This window comes from Schistocerca americana, chromosome 3 (assembly GCF_021461395.2).
Source record: "Schistocerca americana isolate TAMUIC-IGC-003095 chromosome 3, iqSchAmer2.1, whole genome shotgun sequence".
NCBI classification, from domain to species: domain Eukaryota; kingdom Metazoa; phylum Arthropoda; class Insecta; order Orthoptera; family Acrididae; genus Schistocerca; species Schistocerca americana.
In genome coordinates, this window is record NC_060121.1 from 314,428,900 (window position 1) to 314,447,957 (window position 19,058).

The 19,058-nt window shown below is 41.0% G+C and overlaps 1 protein-coding gene across 1 annotated transcript in view; it reads right to left on the minus strand.

The window, feature by feature from the left end:
- Positions 1-19,058, minus strand: part of LOC124605975 (alanyl-tRNA editing protein Aarsd1) — a 72,147-nt gene that overhangs the window by 34,928 nt on the left and 18,161 nt on the right. The window contains exon 6 of the mRNA XM_047137940.1: positions 5,667-5,783. Within this exon, the coding sequence (XP_046993896.1) occupies positions 5,667-5,783 (117 nt within the window). The remainder of the gene's footprint in view (positions 1-5,666; positions 5,784-19,058) is intronic.

Genomic DNA, 19,058 nt, shown 5'->3' on the forward strand with positions numbered 1-19,058 from the left:
ACAAACACTACCCATGAGAGAGATTGGGTGATAGCTGGAGGGGAGATGTTTGTCCTTTTTAGGTCTCTGAACAGGAATGACGATAGCTTCCTGCCATATTCTGGAAAAGGTACTGTTGACCCAGGGTCAATTACAAAGGCGGAGGAGGTAGCACAGACTAGGGTACAATAGATGCAGCAACATTTGGACATGGATACCATCCGATCTAGGAACAGAGGAGCGAGAAGAGGAGAGTGCATGTCCAAGTTCCTGCACAGAAAAAACGGCATTATAGCTTTCGCGGTTTTGAGAGGAAAAAGCAAGATGTCACCCTTCCGCAATCTGTTTCTTTGGGAGAAAAGCTGATGGGTAATTACAAGAGCTCGAAATGTCAGAAGTGTGTCAACCCAAGATTGCGACTGGGTCCACTAAGGTATCCTGCGCAACAGTTAGCCCAAAGGTCGGAAAAAAACTGGACATGCCGGATATCTGCAGGATTCAACTTCAAACAACTGATGAGGCAGTGAAGGTATTAAAGGAGCTGGTAAAGAAATCCCAGCTTGCCTTCTTGCTATCGCATATGATGCAATAGCATCGTGCACATAATTGCTTACAGTGGATACAGTTGACCAGTGTAGGATGATGGGGGGGAAAACACGAAGACCATGTCTCCGTTCATGTACTGCATCACGGCACACCTCGTTCCACCAAGGAACTGGGAGGCACCAGTGCAAAAGGGAGCTATGAGGTATTGAACATTCCGCACTGTAAGAGTAACTTCCGTAACATGAGTGACCAGATCGTCGATGCTAGGAAATTGACGGTCATCACATTTTGCTAGAAAGGAGAAAGTGTCCAATTGGCTTGGGAAAACTTCCAGCATCTTGGGTGCTTAGGTGGCAGTTGTGGCTGTAATCGATGGACACATGGAAAATGTGTCACTCAAATGTGTATCAGCAAGAGTAAACCATTCAAAGTGCTGAGCTAGCCTAACAGTACTGACCAAAAGGTCCGAATGAGAGCAGGTCGACATGGAGGCAGACAAAAATGTAGGTTCCCCAGTGTTGAGGCAAACTACTTGGTGGAAGAGGTAAATCAACAGGGATCCTCTCTGACAAGGACACGGAGATCCCCAATGTGGGTGGTGAGCATTGAAGTCTCCAACCAGCAAATGGGGGAGGGGGGGGGGGGACTTTTTTGTTTTAATTTTGCTACACAGGAAATTAATCTACTTACTGTACACAGCATACATTAATTACAAATACTTTGTTGTTACTCAGTAGTTCACTGACACTAAATAGCAAAACCTCTACAGAATATGTTCTTTACAGGTTATACTCTTCAACAATCTTTTAATTAGTTAAGCAAATGTAACTTTACACTTAATTGTTCTTCAAAAATAATGATATATTTGCACAAGGAGAAACAATTTTTCTACTTCACACCTGTGGCTGACAAAGCAACAGTTAAGACAACTCCATATTGTACTTATTTTGAAGCAGGTGCTTTTATAGATGAACTACAACTTTACTGTCATCAGGAATAAAGAAGAATAGTGTCTAATGTACATGTTTCTACAATCATAATTAAACCTTAACCACATAATCAGAAATTTTGGCATGGCTATACAAGAAAAACATGTGTAGCTTTCAAACAGCTGTTTTCCTTACTTCCGGAAGGCGTTCGATACAGTTCCGCACTGTCGCCTGATAAACAAAGTAAGAGCCTACGGAATATCAGACCAGCTGTGTGGCTGGATTGAAGAGTTTTTAGCAAACAGAACACAGCATGTTGTTATCAATGGGGAGACGTCTACAGACATTAAAGTAACCTCTGGCATGCCACAGAGGAGTGTTATGGGACCATTGCTTTTCACAATATATATAAATGACCTAGTAGATAGTGTCTGAAGTTCCATGCGCCTTTTCGCGGATGATGCTGTAGTATATAGAGAAGTTGCAGCATTAAAAAATTGTAGCGAAATGCAGGAAGATCTGCAGCGGATAGGCACTTGGTGCAGGGAGTGGCAACTGACCCTTAACATAGACAAATGTAATGTATTGCGAATACATAGAAAGAAGGATCCTTTATTGTATGATTATATGATAGCGGAACAAACACTGGTAGCAGTTACTTCTGTAGAATATCTGGGAGTATGTGTGCGGAACGATTTGAAGTGGAATGATCATATAAATTAATTGTTGGTAAGGCGGGTGCCAGGTTGAGATTCATTGGGAGAGTCCTTAGAAAATGTAGTCCATCATCAAAGGAGGTGGCTTACAAAACACTCGTTCGACCTATACTTGAGTATTGCTCATCAGTGTGGGATCCGTACCAGATCGGGTTGTCGGAGGAGATAGAGAAGATCCAAAGAAGAGCGGCGCGTTTCGTCACTGGGGTATTTGGTAACCGTGGTAGCGTTACAGAGATGTTTAGCAAACTCAGGCGGCAGACTCTGCAAGAGAGGCGCTCTGCATCGCGGTGTAGGTTGCTCGCCAGGTTTCGAGAGGGTGTGTTTCTGGATGAGGTATCTAGTATATTGCTTCCCCCTACTTAACCTCCCGAGGAGATCACGAATGTAAAATTAGAGAGATTAGAGTGCGTATGGAGGCTTTCAGACAGTCGTTCTTCCCGCGAACCATACGCGACTGGAACAGAAAAGGGAGGTAGTGACCGTGGCACGTAAAGTGCCCTCCGCCACACACCGTTGGGTGGCTTGCGGAGTATAAATGTAGATTTAGAAACATGACAGCTATGGGATACACAGTGTGTTGTGATCAAATTTTTGCAGATTTTATTTATGGGTATCCACAGAAACTTATCCAAGAGGAGCCAGTAGTCCAAAATTGTCATTTCTTTATGTAACTCATTCTTTGAGTGAGAATGTGTAATGCTCCAAGAATAAAATTTGGCACGATATACACAAACTTTACTGTATCTCAAAGGATTGATAGTTACTAATTCAATACATATATATTTTGAAAGGTAGGTTACTCTGACCCCTAAATGGTAAGCCTATTTCCATTGGATTGTCTAAAACAGATCATTTATACTAGCTAAGTAAGTATGTAGGTTACCTCTTAGTTTAACAGTCTGAAATGACAGTGTGTGCAATGAGTAAAGAAATACAGGTAGAAAATGCTCACTGAAGATATGTTTATTGAAATACTCATGATATGTTCACACTGACCATTAAATATCTCCAACAGAAAAAAAAGAGTGATTGCGATAACCCTTTCGGAAAAATAACAAACTGTGATGCCATCTGTAACGCTGCTTACTTACTATACTTTAAGCCCGCCTGGTTGGCCATGCAATCTAACGCACTGCTTTCCGGGTGGGAAGGCATGCTGGTCCCCAGCATGAATCCGCCCGGCAGATGTGTGTCGAGGTCCAGAGTGCCGGCCAGTTTGTAGATGGTTTTTAAGGTGGTTTCCCACCTGCCTCAATAAATGCAGGCTGCTTCCCCTTATTCTGCCTCAGTTACACCAGTCGGCAATTGCTGTGCAAACACTTTCTCCATGTACGTGTACACCATAATTACTCTACCACGCAAACATTGCAGTTACACTCATCTGGTGCGAGACGTTCCCGGGAGGGAGGGGTCATCCATTAGGGGCTGAACCACACAATAACCTGGGGTTCGGTGTGGGTCGGCAGTGGGGTGAAAGGACTGCTGTAGCCTGTTGTGGGGTTGTGTACCACTGAGGGTTACAGCAGGGACGAAGCCTCTCCGCCATTTCTAGGTCCTCAATTCCATACTATACTATACTATACTTTATGTCCGATTATTTTATGACATTATGTTGGCTGGTATAACTAGCTGAACAAGTATTTTTTGAAAATTAGTGTTTCTTTTGTAGTTATCTGGGTAAAATGTAGCTCAGTCAGCTTTTGGAGCTCCTAAAGCAACCCTTAAATAGCCAGCAGAAATGACTTAACAGCACGGGACTAAACTATGATGGCTAAACCTCCCCAGTTTGACTTGTTATTTTGGACTACACACTTCGTAACTAATGTAGCTGTGTATTCTGCTCTGTACCACCACAGAGAGAATAATTTTAGGTCTCAAATCTTTGAGAAAAGATTTTTTTACCCTGAAATTTCATATTTTTCTCCTAAATAAAACGTAAAATACTGCAGTGAATACATTGCCCTAAAGAGGCGGTGGTCCCACTGTGAGAATTAGGTGCAGATTTCAGTCAGTGTACTGCAGCCAATGCTTATTTTATGCTGGGAACTAGTACCGGGATGCATTGCTGGAGTGTTTGAATGATCTCTTTCTTTGTCCTGATAAGAGCTGAATGAAAAAAGCAACAGACAAAAGATCAGGGATACTATTTTGGCAATGTTTTGCAAATGTTTTCATTCACCCTGACTGCAAGATACTGCCAAATGACTTCTAGGGAAAAGGAATCCAAAATGACTTCTATGGAAAAGGAGCTGTGTAGTTTCTCATAAGCATCTTGAGAATCAAGTAAGTCGATGGCATACGGCAATTGCTAAAGCTATTTTCTGTTGCATTCTGCAATGCAAAGTCTGTCATTCAGTGTAGGAAACTCACAGAAAAAAGGTTTCTAGAAATGTTTGAGAATTCAGTGTTGTATAAAACTTTTATCTTCAACATTCCCCACACCTTTCCAGTAACCTTGTTTCGCATCAGAGCAACAAGACTACTAAGAGTAGTAAGGTAACTGTATCTCAGTGTCAGGCATATGCTCAGAAGAAAGACCAGTAACATGATATTCCCCCATTAGTACCCTCCATTATAGCATTCAGACTGCCAAGGATGATGTAAGCCATGTTTCAGGCCAACAATATAAAAATTAAAAAGTGGATGTACATACGTTTTCCAGACTGCAGACAATTTGGATGACTGTGATAAAACACTAATTTAGTGTAAAACACTAAATTTCTAGCAGCCAGAATGAAAAGCTGTGAGTATTACACGAGCTCTTCACCTGGGAGTCAGCACCCTACAGCTAAGTTTGATCAAGTGAGAACTGCAGACTTAAATATCACAAGGAATCTCTCAAGGATGTATAGCCCCTCTGTCTCTATTCTCGTCACATTTTTAAAAAAACCCTTATGTTATATCAGCTTGGTATTACAGTCAACGTAACTGCAAAGAATAACATCAAACATGCTAGGGGCACATTGAGTTTCCAGGCCACAGCTGATGAAGTACCCCAGGAGCTGCAAGAATTAAAATGCACCCACAACATTAACAAATTGAAAAATGTGCTAAAGATGTTTGGCAAAGGCAGCTAGCATGTGAAGAAGAAGAAGAAGAAGAAGAAGAAGAAGAAGAAGAAGGAGGAGGAGGAGGAGGAGGAGGGTGAGTAAAACATTTCTGCTGACACTATAACTTTTAAACAGTAATCGTGTTCAACTGGAGTCTGGTTTTATAAATTAACAAGTATGAATGCATACACAAGAAACACAGCAATGTGATCATGTCACCCACACCAGTCTGACTGACACCAATGCAATGTGTAGTTATGTATTTATATTAAAAATTAAAAAAAAACCAAGCGGAAAAAACTACAAGGTAAAGTGTACATTACACTACTATCATCCAGCATGCTCCAACGAAATGTGAAAATAGATATATCTAGGATAGTAGCTAGTGAACTGTGAACCATACACATATATTCCTTCAAATCAAAAAACAGATAAATACTGACCTGTAACTGACTAAGATTGCTGACATGTGTACCACAACACATATTGTTGTCCACTCCTTCAATTGAGATCACACGCACATCACCTTCATGATCCTTTGGGAGCCCACGAGTATGTGCCTGATGAATGTAAAAATATTTTTAAAATTTAACATAATGGTATGACATAACTTAAGATAAATTTATAAAACTATATTTCTGTTTGAAAATGAACACACGTAAGTTACAGGTTTATTTGGCTTTGTGATTAAGTTCTTGTCAAAAATCTAAAAGGACGATTGAATAATCATTTCCTCAGTTGCTCTGTTACTAATATTCTAATTAAGGTAAACAATCATGAAGTTCAAGGTGAGTAAGAATTAGAGAGAAAATGGTGGAAGAGTGAAATAAGAAAAAGGCACGATGGTGTAGCTCTACTGAAACAACAAATTTATGTATACAGTACACCAAATTTTTCTCAAGTTCTCAGTCTTTGAGATATAAAGGATGGTATTGATCTTTTCACATTTTCCTGTCTATTAGGTCTGTTTTGTTATAACTTTGAACTGATTTTATTCAAGTGCTGATGGATCACAAAAACCTGCACATTCCAGAGAATTACTTTTGCAGTAAATGTTGTGTCTTCAGTCCAAATACTGGTTTGATGCAGCTCTCCAACAATCTTGTGCAAGCCTTATCTCTACATAACTACTGCAACCGACATTCCTTTGAACTTTTTTACTGTATTCATTTCTAGATCTCCCTCTACAGCTTTCACCCCTCACAACTGCCTCCATTACCAAACTGAGCTATTCCTTAATACCTCATTTGAATCCTTGATACCACATTTCAGTAGATGTCCTATCAACTGATCCCTGTTAGTCAAATTGTACCATAAATTCCCTATTCGATTCACTGCCTCAGTAGTTATTCAGTATACCCATTTAATTGTCAGCTTCCTTTTGTAGTACTACAATACAAAAGCTTCAATTCTCTTCTTATTTGAACTGCTTATCATCCATGCTCCCCTTCCATACAAGGCTACACTCCAAGCAATTGTCCCCAGAAAGAGACTCCCTATCAATTTGATATTAGAGGTTGACAACTTTCTCTTTTTCACAAACTTTTCTTGCTGTTGCCTGTCTGTATTTTATATCTCCTCCACTTCAGCAAACTTAAGTTATTTTGCTGCCCAAATAGTTAAACTTATCTACTGCTTTTCGTGTTTCACTGAGTAATCTAAATTTCTCAACATCACTTGGTTTAATTCAACTATATTCCAGTACTCTCTTTTTAATTTTGTTGCTGTCCATTATTCTTATAACCTTTTTTCAAGATGACCCATACTGTCAACTGCTCTTCCAAGTTCTTAGTCATCTCACAGAATTAAATGGCATCTGCAAATTGATTCTTATTTCTTTTCCCTGAACTTTTAATTCAGTTTTCTAATTTCTCCTTGGTTTCTTTTACTGATCACTTAACGTATACTGAATAACATTGGGCCAGAGTACAAATCTGTCTCACTCCCTTCTAAACCACTGCTTTCCTTTCATGCCCTTGACTCTTAATTATAGTCTGGTTTTGGTACAAGTTGTAAATAACCTTATGCTCTATTTTATGCCTGCTACCTTCAAAATTTCAAAGTGTGTAGTCCAGTCAACTATGTCAAATGCTTTCTCTAAATCTACAAGTGCTATAAATGTTTCTCTGCCTTTCTTCAGTCTATCTTCTAAGATAAGATGTAAGATTGCATCACATGTGCCTACATTTCTCTGGAACTCAAATTTATTTCCTAAGATCACCTTCTACCCGTTTTTCCATTCTTCTGTAAATACTTCATATCAACATTTTGTAACCATGTATTGTTAAACTGATGCTTCAGTGATATTCACACCTTTCAACACCTGCCTTCCTAGGAATTTAAATTATTACATGCTTCTTGAGGTCCGAAGGCATTTTCCCTGCCTTATATATCTTGCACACCAGCTGGAATAGCTTTGTCATGACTGGCTGTCTCAAGGATTTCAATAATTCTTTGGGAATGTTGTCTACTCCAGGGACCTTGTTTCCATTGATGTTTTTCAGTACTCTTAATTTGTTCATGGAGCATCATATCTCTTATTCCATCCTTATTCTATCTTCAATTACTTCGTCTTCTCTTTCTATAATATTGTCCTCATATTTGTTTCCGTTAGACACACTATATATTCCTTCGACCTTTAAGTTTTCCCTTTTTTGCTTAGTTCTGGATTTCCATTTGAACTCTAGATATTCATATGGCTGTTGCTCTTACCTCCAGATGCATTTTTAATTCTCCCATTGGCAGCATCTATCTTCCCCTGCTCATAAGTTTCTAGTGTTACATCTGTTCTGTAAGTATTTTTGCTTAGCTATTTTTATTTTCTGTCAGTATCATTTTATAAATGACTATATTTCCTTTCTCCTGCTTCTTTTGTTGCATCCTCCCCCCCCCCCCCCCCCTTTTCATCAACTAAAGTCAGTATCTCTTGTGCTACCCAAGGACTTCTAATAGGCCTTGTCTTTTTACTCATTTGATCCTCTGCTTCTTCACCATTTCCTTTCTCAAAGCCTTCCATTTGTCTTCTATTGTAATCTTTTCCCCCCGTCGTGGCCTGATAGTTTCTACCATTACTTCTAAAGCTTGAAAAACACCTCTGGCTCTATCAGCTTATTCCAATCATATATCCTGAAATTCTTACCATTTACCAATTTCTTCAGTTTTCATTTGCAGTTCATAATCCATACATTATGGGCAGAGTACACAACTACCCCTGGAAATGACTTTCAGTTTAAAATCTGACATGAAGATCTGTATTACCAATACATAAGGGGCAAAACTAAGCAGATGGAAAAAGCAAGCAAACTATTTCTTATTTCAAAGGTAATACCATAACTTGATATACACTGAAGCGCCAAAGAAACTGGTATGGGCATGCATATTCAGATACAGAGATATCTAAACAGGCAGGAAATGCCTATCTAAAACAACCAGTGTCTGGCGCAGTTGTTAGGTTGGTTACTGCTCCTACAATGGCAAGTTACCAAGATTTAAATGAGTTTGAACATGGTGTTATAGCCAGTGCACGAGTGATGGGGCACAGCATCTCAGAGGTATCAATGAACTGGGGATTTACCCATATGACCATTTCACGAGTGTACCACGAATATCAGGAATCCGGTAAAACATCAAATCTCCGACGTTGTTTGGCCGGAAAAAGATCCTGTAAGAACGGGACCAACGACAACTGAAGAGAATCGTTCAATGTGATAGAAGTGCAACCCTTCCGCAAATTGTTGCAGATTTCAATGCTGGGCCATCAACAAGTGTCAGCATGCGAACCATTCAACAAAATGTCAAAGGCCCAGTTGTCTACCCTTGATGACTCCACGGTACAAAGCTTTACACCTCACATGGGCCCGTCAATATTGATATTGGACTGTTGATGACTGGAAACATGTTGCCTGGTTGGACGAATCCTCAAATTGTATCAAGCAGATGGACTTGTACAGGTGTGGAAACAGCCTCATGAATCTATGGACCCTGGATGTCAGCAGGGGACTGTTCAAGCTAGTGGAGTTCTAATGGTGTGGGGAATGTGCAGTTGGAGTGATATGGGACCCCTGATATGTTTAGAGATAACTGACAGGTGACACGTGCATATCAATCCTGTCTGATCACTTGCATCCATTCATGTCCATTGTGCATTCCAACAGACTTGGGCAATTCCAGCAGGACTATGCAACATCTTACGCATCCAGAATTGCTACAGTGTGGCTCCAGGAACAATCTGAGTTTATATACTTCCGCTGGCTACTAAACTCCCCAAACACGAACATTACTGAACATATCTGGGATAACTTGCAATGTGCTGTTCAGAAGACATCTCCACCGCCTCGTACTCTTATGTATTTATGGACAGCGCTGCAGTATTTATGGTGTCAATTTCCTCCTTCACTACTTCCAACATTAGTCTGAGTCCACACCACATCTTCTTGTGGCAGTTTAGCATGCTTGCTAGGGCCCTACACGATATTAGGGAGATGTACCAGTTTCTTTGGCTCTTCAGTGTATTATTCCACTGTGAGAGAAGACCATCAATGCCTTTACGGAAAATGCTTGTGGCTGCCTCTGGAGCCCTAAGATTACTCAGGCATGCACCTCTTTGTCCGCAGCAAACTGACAGCCACGAATGTTTCTTAAGGGCTCCAAAAACTTGGAAATCTGATGAGCAGAGATCGGGACTTTATGGAAGATGTTAAGGGCTACACAGTGAAAATTCTGCTGCATAATCTAAATCTCGGCAACATGTGGGTGGGCATTACCCTGCAACAGAATGTCATCTTTTATCAACATTCCTGGGTGTTTGGACTTTATGATGTGTCTAAATTTTTGCAATGTGTCTACATGCACACTTTGCAAAAACTGAAGTAAATCATCAATTCCAAGTACCCAGGAATGTTGACTGTTGCCAAGGTTGTTTCGATTATGTTTCAGAACTTCTGCTGGCAAGCCCTCACACATTCTCCATACAATTCCAATCCCTCCCCATGTGATTTCCAAGATTTTGGAGCACTGAAGAAAGACATTCATGGCCGTCGAATTGTTTCAGATGAAGAGGTGCACGCCTGGGGACAATTACGGTTCCTTAGGCAACGACAAACCTTTTTCCACGAATGCACTCACTGACCTGTCTGACTGTGGGATAAATATATTAACAGTTATGGCAATTACTTTTGAAATAATAAACAGTTTACTTATTTTCTTACATCTGCCTTGTTTTTATTTGACTGCCTCTTATACAATTGATCTGAGACCGTCTGGTGTTCCCACATATTCCTTTATTTAATTATACTCCCTTTGTCAGTATAGTTCCAGGACAGGTTTTGTGAGTTTGCAATACTAAAAAGGAAAAAAAGTTTTTTATGTTACCTGATGTGTGTGTGTGAGACCTTAAAATGACCTTGCCCATGTTTCCATGCAAACTCACTAAATGGCAGGGCTGTCCTACGCAACAAGCTGTTTGGGTTCTTGGTGTATCAGTTACGGACTTCAAGTAAAAAAAAAAATGAGTGGTGGTGGCCCTCAACTACATACCCTTCCCCCTCAGAGTTGAAATATTAAAAGTTTTGGCTGGTTTCATTGTCTGGGGGCTGGAATATGTAGTTGCCTCATTACCAACAAAATACTGCTGAGTCTACAGCATACAATATGACTATGCATGTGAATCGAATGGCCGAAGGTTTCTATCACTTGGCAATTGTGAATTTTGAACATGACATACACTTTTATAAATGAAAGATTGCGATCAAATAAAAGCTGCAGGTGCTATTTTGATGACTTTAAATGATGAGTACGATCGCAGAAGTACTTCTGAGAATGCAGTATATTTCTGCAAAACACTTATTGGTGTCGATGGTCCAGTAATTAAATAATACATAAGTTGAATAACAGGGAAACAATAGATTCCTACCGCACGAAATTAAATATGAACGACAACATAGCTCGCGAGATATTCATTTCTAAATGCACACTACATCTTCACTGCGGAAACCATGGTGATCTCATAAGTTCATAAGTCAGTGCTACAAAATATTTCTATCTCCCGCGCCCATGTGCAAACTGCTCCAATGTTCAAGTCATTCCGCGACTGCGTGCGGTGTGCCGTACTGTCCGAGACTCTCCATCCAGCACCTCCCGTGTCCTGTGCCGTACTCTTCTCCCGCTTCCATCCAGTCTCCCCATTCATGAGCGCTGTGATTGGCTGGAGCGCTCTTGCCATATCTTCAAGCCAACGCACCCACACAAATATAATGAAACACTTCTGAAATACTGGACTTACATTTAAAGGACTTGAAATTAAATACATATTCCAACGGCTGGACCATAAACACACTCCAACATACATGATTAAATACAAAAACAAATTAAATAAACATATATCAAAGGAATAGCAACAAAAGATAGTCCAGTAGCCTAATGTCTCTGTGCTTTATGAAACACAGTAAATATTTAACCAATGTCTTTATGAATAGTATATATGAGATATAAACAAAGACATAGATGAATAAATATATTTATAAGCTTGCTGCTACCGTTTTTTCGGGTAGCTGTGGAGAATTTATGGCCTGACGCGATTGATAGTAATCGGCCACTTTGACCTCCAATAACTCTTGTTACATGCCTGTAATTTATACCAATTTAGGTTTACACTAATAGCTTTCGAAAGACACGTCAACCAACAAAATCTGATGAAGCGTTTAGATTTTGGAAATTCGTTGCTGGGTGTTACTTGTATAATTTACCATCAGATACTATGATTATGCCATCAGAATCGCCATGTAAATAATAGTAATGTACATGTTTCTTTTCGAGGTATCCTGATTCGTCTGGCTACTATTAAATTCTATATGAACAGAGAAATGTCTGCCATTATGGTCTCACAAAGTCCGCCATCTTTGGCTCTCCCAGCGTACAAGTCTCTTATCGACACACCAAGGAATTCCTAGCCACGTGCTTGATGGACTACACAGTCCAGTTGCTGTGCGGCATCACGCGCTTGCTTACAAGCTGTGCCTTGCCGAGCAGCGGCCACCAACTCTGAACTTAGAATATTTCCAGGGCGCCACAACTCGCCCGTTGCCTCACATAGGTATGGTAACACAATGGATGCTGATGTGAACAAAAAGTGAACATTAAGTTCTACGTTACGCTCAGGAAAACCCCTAGTGAAATGTGGATAACGATTAAGCAAGCATATTCAGGTGAGGCAAAAAGAAGTTGTGTTTTTGAGTGGCACACCAGGTTTCGTGAATGCAGAGAATAACTGCAAGACAATCCCAGAGCAGTTATTGCAAAAAGACCATCACGTAACTGTGTGTGCAGTATCAGAAGAACTTACTTTGAACTGTAATGGGAGTAGCAAGATTTCATGTGAACATTTAGGGAAATGGAAACTTAATGCAAAACTCATCCCTCGCACACTAACAGATGGACAGAAAGAGGAAAGATGAAGAGCTTCTGCTGAACTACTGGACAGAGTCAGACGTGATCCCACATATCTGTCAAAGATTACTGCTGGGGATGAAAGTTGGTGCTACGAGTATCACCCTCACATGAAGCATTAAAGTGCTGAATGACAGAGTCCCAGATCACCAGCCTCAAAAAAAGTCAAATGACAACCTTTGAGAACAAAGACAGTGTCGATTGCATTCTTCGATAGTAAAGGATTACTTTACCACGAGTACGTTCCTCCAGGTCAAACAATGAACCAAACTCTTTACATTTAAATCTTGAAATGTTTGCGACAAGCAATTCGATGTCACTGCCCTGATTTGTGGCATTTTCAGGACTGGTATTTACTGCATGACAATGCACGACCCCATATGATTTAACTGTTACGAGTGTCTGGCCAGACATTGTGTTACTGCCATCCCACATCCACCACATTTACCCGACCTCTCACCCTTTGGTGTTTTTCTTCTTTTTGCGAGTGAAAAGGCGACTGAAAGAAAAGCTTCATAAAGAAACTGCACACATCCAACGGACTGTGAGAAGTGAGCTTACATCACAGTTGAAAATTTCCGTGTTTTCTGCCAAGACCTTGAGAAACGTTGGCGATGTGTCCAGTTAGCCAAGGGGACTACTTCGATAGAAGCTAGGATTATGACCGGGTAAGTGCCATTTTCTAAAAAACTGTCCTGGAACTTTTCTGATAAAGGGAGTAGTTTTAATCTCTCTTGTCATCTGAGGAGCTAGTTGGAATATAAGCTTGTACTACTATGATATGGGTGTTGGCTTCCTATCTATTGTAGCTGCAATAATTCGTTCACGATGGTGTTCATGGTAGCTTGGTCCAAGAACAAAAAGAGAAGCATAAGAGCTCGGATAAATTCCAGTTTGGTGACAATCAGCAGCAAGCCTATTTAGCAGAAGAACAACTTGGACCCAATGTCATGGAGAAATGACAGTCATACATACAGAATATTTTGGTCCAATGGCATATTGTGAATCTCAACATCTTAAAAGTCGACAAAATCTCCCCTTTGATAAAAGGAGTCAACAACATGCACCAAGCTCTTCTGGTAAATGATGTCATGACAGGAATTCATCAATTGCTGCCAGAAAATTGAGAAAATGCCATAAAAGAGTCAGACAAAAGAGGTACAACTGACTGCCGAATGTGGTCCCTGTGGCGCACGTATTTCTAGTAGCAATCTCCACCACCAGCCGAAATCACTGGGAAGAATGGACTCTGCCAACTCTGACTTATATTGCAGGCATCAAAGTATAACTCAGCACACAACCAATGCAAGTACAACAAATTCCTACATCAAGTAGATGCCCTGTAGAAGAACACACATCTTAAGGCCAGAGGACAACTGGCCAATGTGTTTCCACTGGGGATGTCCTGGACACGTTGTATGCTACAGTAGATAAAGAGGAGAGAGAGAGAGAGAGAGAGAGAGAGAGAGAAAGGTGGTGGTTGTGGTGGTTAGTGTTTAACGTCCCGTCGACAACGAGGTCATTAGAGACGGAGCGCAAGCTCGGGTTAGGGAAGGATTGGGAAGGAAATCGGCCGTGCCCTTTCAAAGGAACCATCCCGGCATTTGCCTGAAACGATTTAGGGAAATCACAGAAAACCTAAATCAGGATGGCCGGAGATGGGATTGAACCGTCGTCCTCCCAAATGCGAGTCCAGTGTGCTAACCACTGCGCCACCTCGCTCGGTGAGAGAGAGAGAGAGAGAGAGAGAGAGAGAGAGAGAGAGAGAGAGAGAGAGAGAGAGAGAGAGAGAGAGAGTTCTGACAACTACAATGCTGCCACATGGCAATGATAACAGTTTTATTCATGTCAGTCAGCTGTAGATGATAAAAGTCAACCTGTGGGACAAAGCTGATCACTGTACCCTGGATGATATCACTTCCCCTTGCCGTAGTCCTTCCCTGTCATCGTGCAGAGATACCAACCGTCCACCTAGTCACCAACTTCTACATCTGCATCTGCATGGATACTATGCAAATCACATTTAAGTGCCTGGCAGAGGGTTCATCAAACCACCTTCACAATTCTCTATTAGTCGAATTTCGTATAGTGCGCGGACAGAACGAACACCTATATCTTTTCATAAGCTGTCAGATTTCCCTTATTTTATCATTCTGATCGTTTCTCCCTATGTAGGTTGGTGTCAACAAAATATTTTTGCATTTGGAGGAGAAAGTTGGTAATTGGAATTTCCTGATAAAATTCCACTGCAACAAAAAACGCCTTTCTTTTAATGATGTCCAGCCTAAATCCTGTATCATTTCACTGACACGCTCTCCCATATTTAGTGATAATACAAAACGTGCTGCCCTTCTTTCAATACACTCCATCAGTCCTATCTGGTAAGGATCCCTGACCACACAGCAGTATTCTAAAAGAGAAAATGTAACAGATCTACTACGCTTGTCCGTCCTAAGTGTCCTGCCAATAAAATGCAATCTTTGGTTAGCCTTCCTCACAACATTTTCTGTGTGTTCTTTCCAATTTATGTTGTTCTAGCACTCATGTGGATGACCTCACACTTTTTGTTATTTAGGGTCAACTGCCAATTTTCGCACCATTCAGATAACGTTTCTAAATCATTTTGCAATTTGTTTTGACCTTCTGATGACTTTATTAGTCGATAAACGACAGCATCATCTGCAAAAAACCTAAGACGGCTGCTCAGATTGCCTCCCAAATCATTTATATAGACAAGGAACAGCAAAGGGCCTGTAACAATACCTTAGGGAACGCTAAAAATCACTTATGTTTTACTTGATGACTTGCTGTCAGTTACAACAAACTGTGACACCTATAACAGGAAATCACAGATCCAGTCACATAACTGAGAGGATTGCCATAAGCACGCAATTTCACTACAAGCCGCTTGTGTGCTACTGTGTCAAAAGCCTTCCGGAAATCCAGAAATACAGAATCGATCTGAAGTCCCTTGTCAATAGCATTCAACACTTCATGCGAATAAAGAGCAAGTTGTGTTTCACAAGAACAATGTTCTCTAAATCCATGTTGACTGTGTGTCAATGAAAATTTAGATAGGTGGCCATCTACAGAGGCGAGGCAGCCACAGCTACAAATCCTCCATGGACGATAGTCACCAGAATGCTAGGAAGTCTCAACATTATCAATGATCAACCTGTCTGGGCACTAGTCGACTTCAGGACTTCTTTTTCTGTTATGTCAGCTAAATACTATGTTCCTTGATTAAAAAAAAAAGGGCACTTGTGCTGAAAGTCACAAATGGTAAATACATCCAGCTGATAGGAACATTTCTTTCAAGAATAACTCTCCTGTGATCCTACGAATCATTTTATCAGAATTTAGTCAGAATATTATTTTCAGATGGAACTTTTTGTAGGCATCATAAGCAGTCTTACACTGTGGAAGATCAGAGCTCGAGATTATTGAAGCTATTCCAACAAGCACAAAGAACCAACATTGGTCGGGGCGCGAGTTTGGTGTTGAAGACGATGTCTCGGCATCGTCAACAAGACAAGTTCCTGTCATTAATACAGATGCTCAATCACAGGGTGAAGCTTTCATTGATTGTAGAAAGCTGCTCAGGCCTACAGAAGTGTTCTACATGCCACTGATGATCACAAGCATTTTAGGAGGTCAAAGAGAACTTTGGATTACTAATTGTCGTGAATGACCACAACTCATCCCTTAAGGCGCGTTCACAGGGGCAGCCGCACCAGTCCAAGAAGGGCAGCTTAGTGTCATTGATAGAGAATCTGCTCTGCTACCACTACAGACAATTCAGAGGGTGGGGAGAGGGGAGGAGCTACTACAAAACTGCTAATAGGATCTGGCCTGACTGAGGAACAGTATCAATGAGAGGTAAGTCATTGTGTATAAATTTTTGGATGCTTTCAAATCAAAAATGGTCAGAAGACAGATCGAGTGCCCATAGTAACACACTGAATGAACACTGAACACCATGCACCAATTAGCCAGTGCTTATATAGTCTCACCAACTGAAGACATAATTCATGAAGAAGTGGAGAAGATGCTGCAAGATGACACCACTGAACCTTCAGAGAGTCCTTGGTTCTCTCCTGGGGTCTGGTGAACAAAGAAGGATGACTCATGGCATTTCTGTGTTGGCTAATAAAGACTGAACAGTATTCCAGAGAAATATGTCTATTCATTGCAGTGCACTGAGAACAACATAAACTACTTGAAAGGAGCAAAAGTATTTTTCATCTATGGACATGCATCAGGGGCTGCTGGTGAAGTTGACCAGAAGAAGACTGAATTCATAACTCCTGATGACCTCTAAAGTTTAAAGTTATGCCATTTGAACTGTGTAATACTCCAGCCACCTTCGAATGTATGAAGGGCAACTTGCTTCAACAACTTAAGTGGACAAGATCTTTGCTATCTGGACGACAAACGCTTTGACATTTGAGAGACATCTAATCCACCTGAAAACCCTGTTTAAATGTGTTCAGACTGCAGGTTTCTGCCTGAATCCAAATAAGTGCCTCTTCGTCACCCAAGATAAAAAAATCTTTGGGGCACATAGTGAATGCCACTTTAAGTCCGTCCTGGTCCACAGAAAAATAACAGTCACAGAATTTACGACTCTTATGACATGAGAAGTTTTCTCAGAAGGTGCTCGTACTACTGGTGATTCACAATTGGGTTCTGTACCAAGTCATGTCCCTTGCAAGAACTACTGCAGGAAGATGCCAAATTTTCCTGGAATGAGGCCCAAGAAATATCTTTTCTTGCCACTCAGGAATTTCTTACACCACCTTGCTGAAAATTGCGAAATGGAACATCACACAAAGGCTAGCATTTCTGGGATAGGCACCGATCTAGTACAGATTTAGGAAGGTGCTGAAAAGATTATTAGCTTATGCTTCTGAAGTTACTCTTCGAGAACGAGATGAACTAGTCTATAACTGAGAGAGAATCCCTTGCAGTTGTTTGGGCCATCCACAAATTCTAATCATATTTATTGGCAAACAATTCACCGCTTTAACAAACCACCCTTCTCTATGCTGGCTGACTAGCCAGAAGGACTCGGGCCGACTGGCAAGATGCGCACTAAGGCTTGTAGAGTAGAAGGGAGAGGCAAAATAATGTGAACAGTGGTAGTAATGGGATGGTTGTGTGACAGTTAACAATGCAGGTAAGGCACATGTCGCACTGGACTGTGCGTGTTCAGTACGGACTAGGCATCAGTTCAGGTTGTTTACGAGTAGTGCACACTTCGTATTTGCATTCAGAGGCCGAGGTCGACGTACAACGAAAACCAAACAGAGCTCCGAAGAGAGCAGATTGTGGGGCCCAATTAGCTGGACCATCAGTAACCAAGACAGCTAACTCATTGAATATTACAGGAGCAACTGTCAACAGTCATGACAGCCTACAGAAAACATGGAAAGATGTCATCGTGTAAACATAATAGTGGGTGAAAATCAAAACTAAATGGCAGAGCGTCATACACTAACACAAATTGTGTCAAAACACTAAACTACAGTGGCTAAAGTGACTGCAGAGCTCAATAGCCATTTTTGAGACACCGTATCTATTGACATTGTCTGCCAACACCTCCATAAAGCGAATATTCATGGACAGGCTGCTATACCAAAACCATTAGTAATGACAACCAATGCAAAGAAGCATAAAACTGTCAGGAACACAAATCCTGGACGAGTCAACACTTTCATTATTTCCAACATCGGGCTAGGATTATATCTGGAGAATGACAAAAGAAGACTACAGTCCGATTGCTTGATTCCAATGATATGCATGGATATGGAAGTGTGATGGTGTGAGCAGTCATTTTTATGGACTCATCATCTCTCTCAAAGGCCGTGTTACAGCCAACGATTATGTGAGTGCACCCATGATTCAAATGTTGTTCCCAACAATGATGCCATACTTCAAGACTATAATGCACCCATTCACACAGTCAGGACAGTACAATCGTGGTACGAGGAACATGCAACTGAACTGCAGCATTTTCCCTGGCCAGCACAGTCCCTGGACTTTTAACATTATCAAACCCTTATGGGCGGCACTGGAGTGCAGATTCTGGAGCAGACTTCCACCTCCCTCGTCACTACAGGGGTTAGAAGAGATTCTGAAGAGTGGCACAACATTCCAGTGGAGACTATACAATCATTATATGCCTGTACTCCAACAAGAATTGCAGCTGTATTATGGGCAAATGTGGGTCCAACACCTTATTAATACACCACTCCCAAGTAAGTACAGGTGTTCATATTATTTTGCTGCTCCCTGTACATAGTCACAATGACATATGAAAGTGGGTCCAAATACGAGACTCCATGGTTGAACCAAAGCAGTGTGGATGAAATTTCAGTCATCGCTGGATT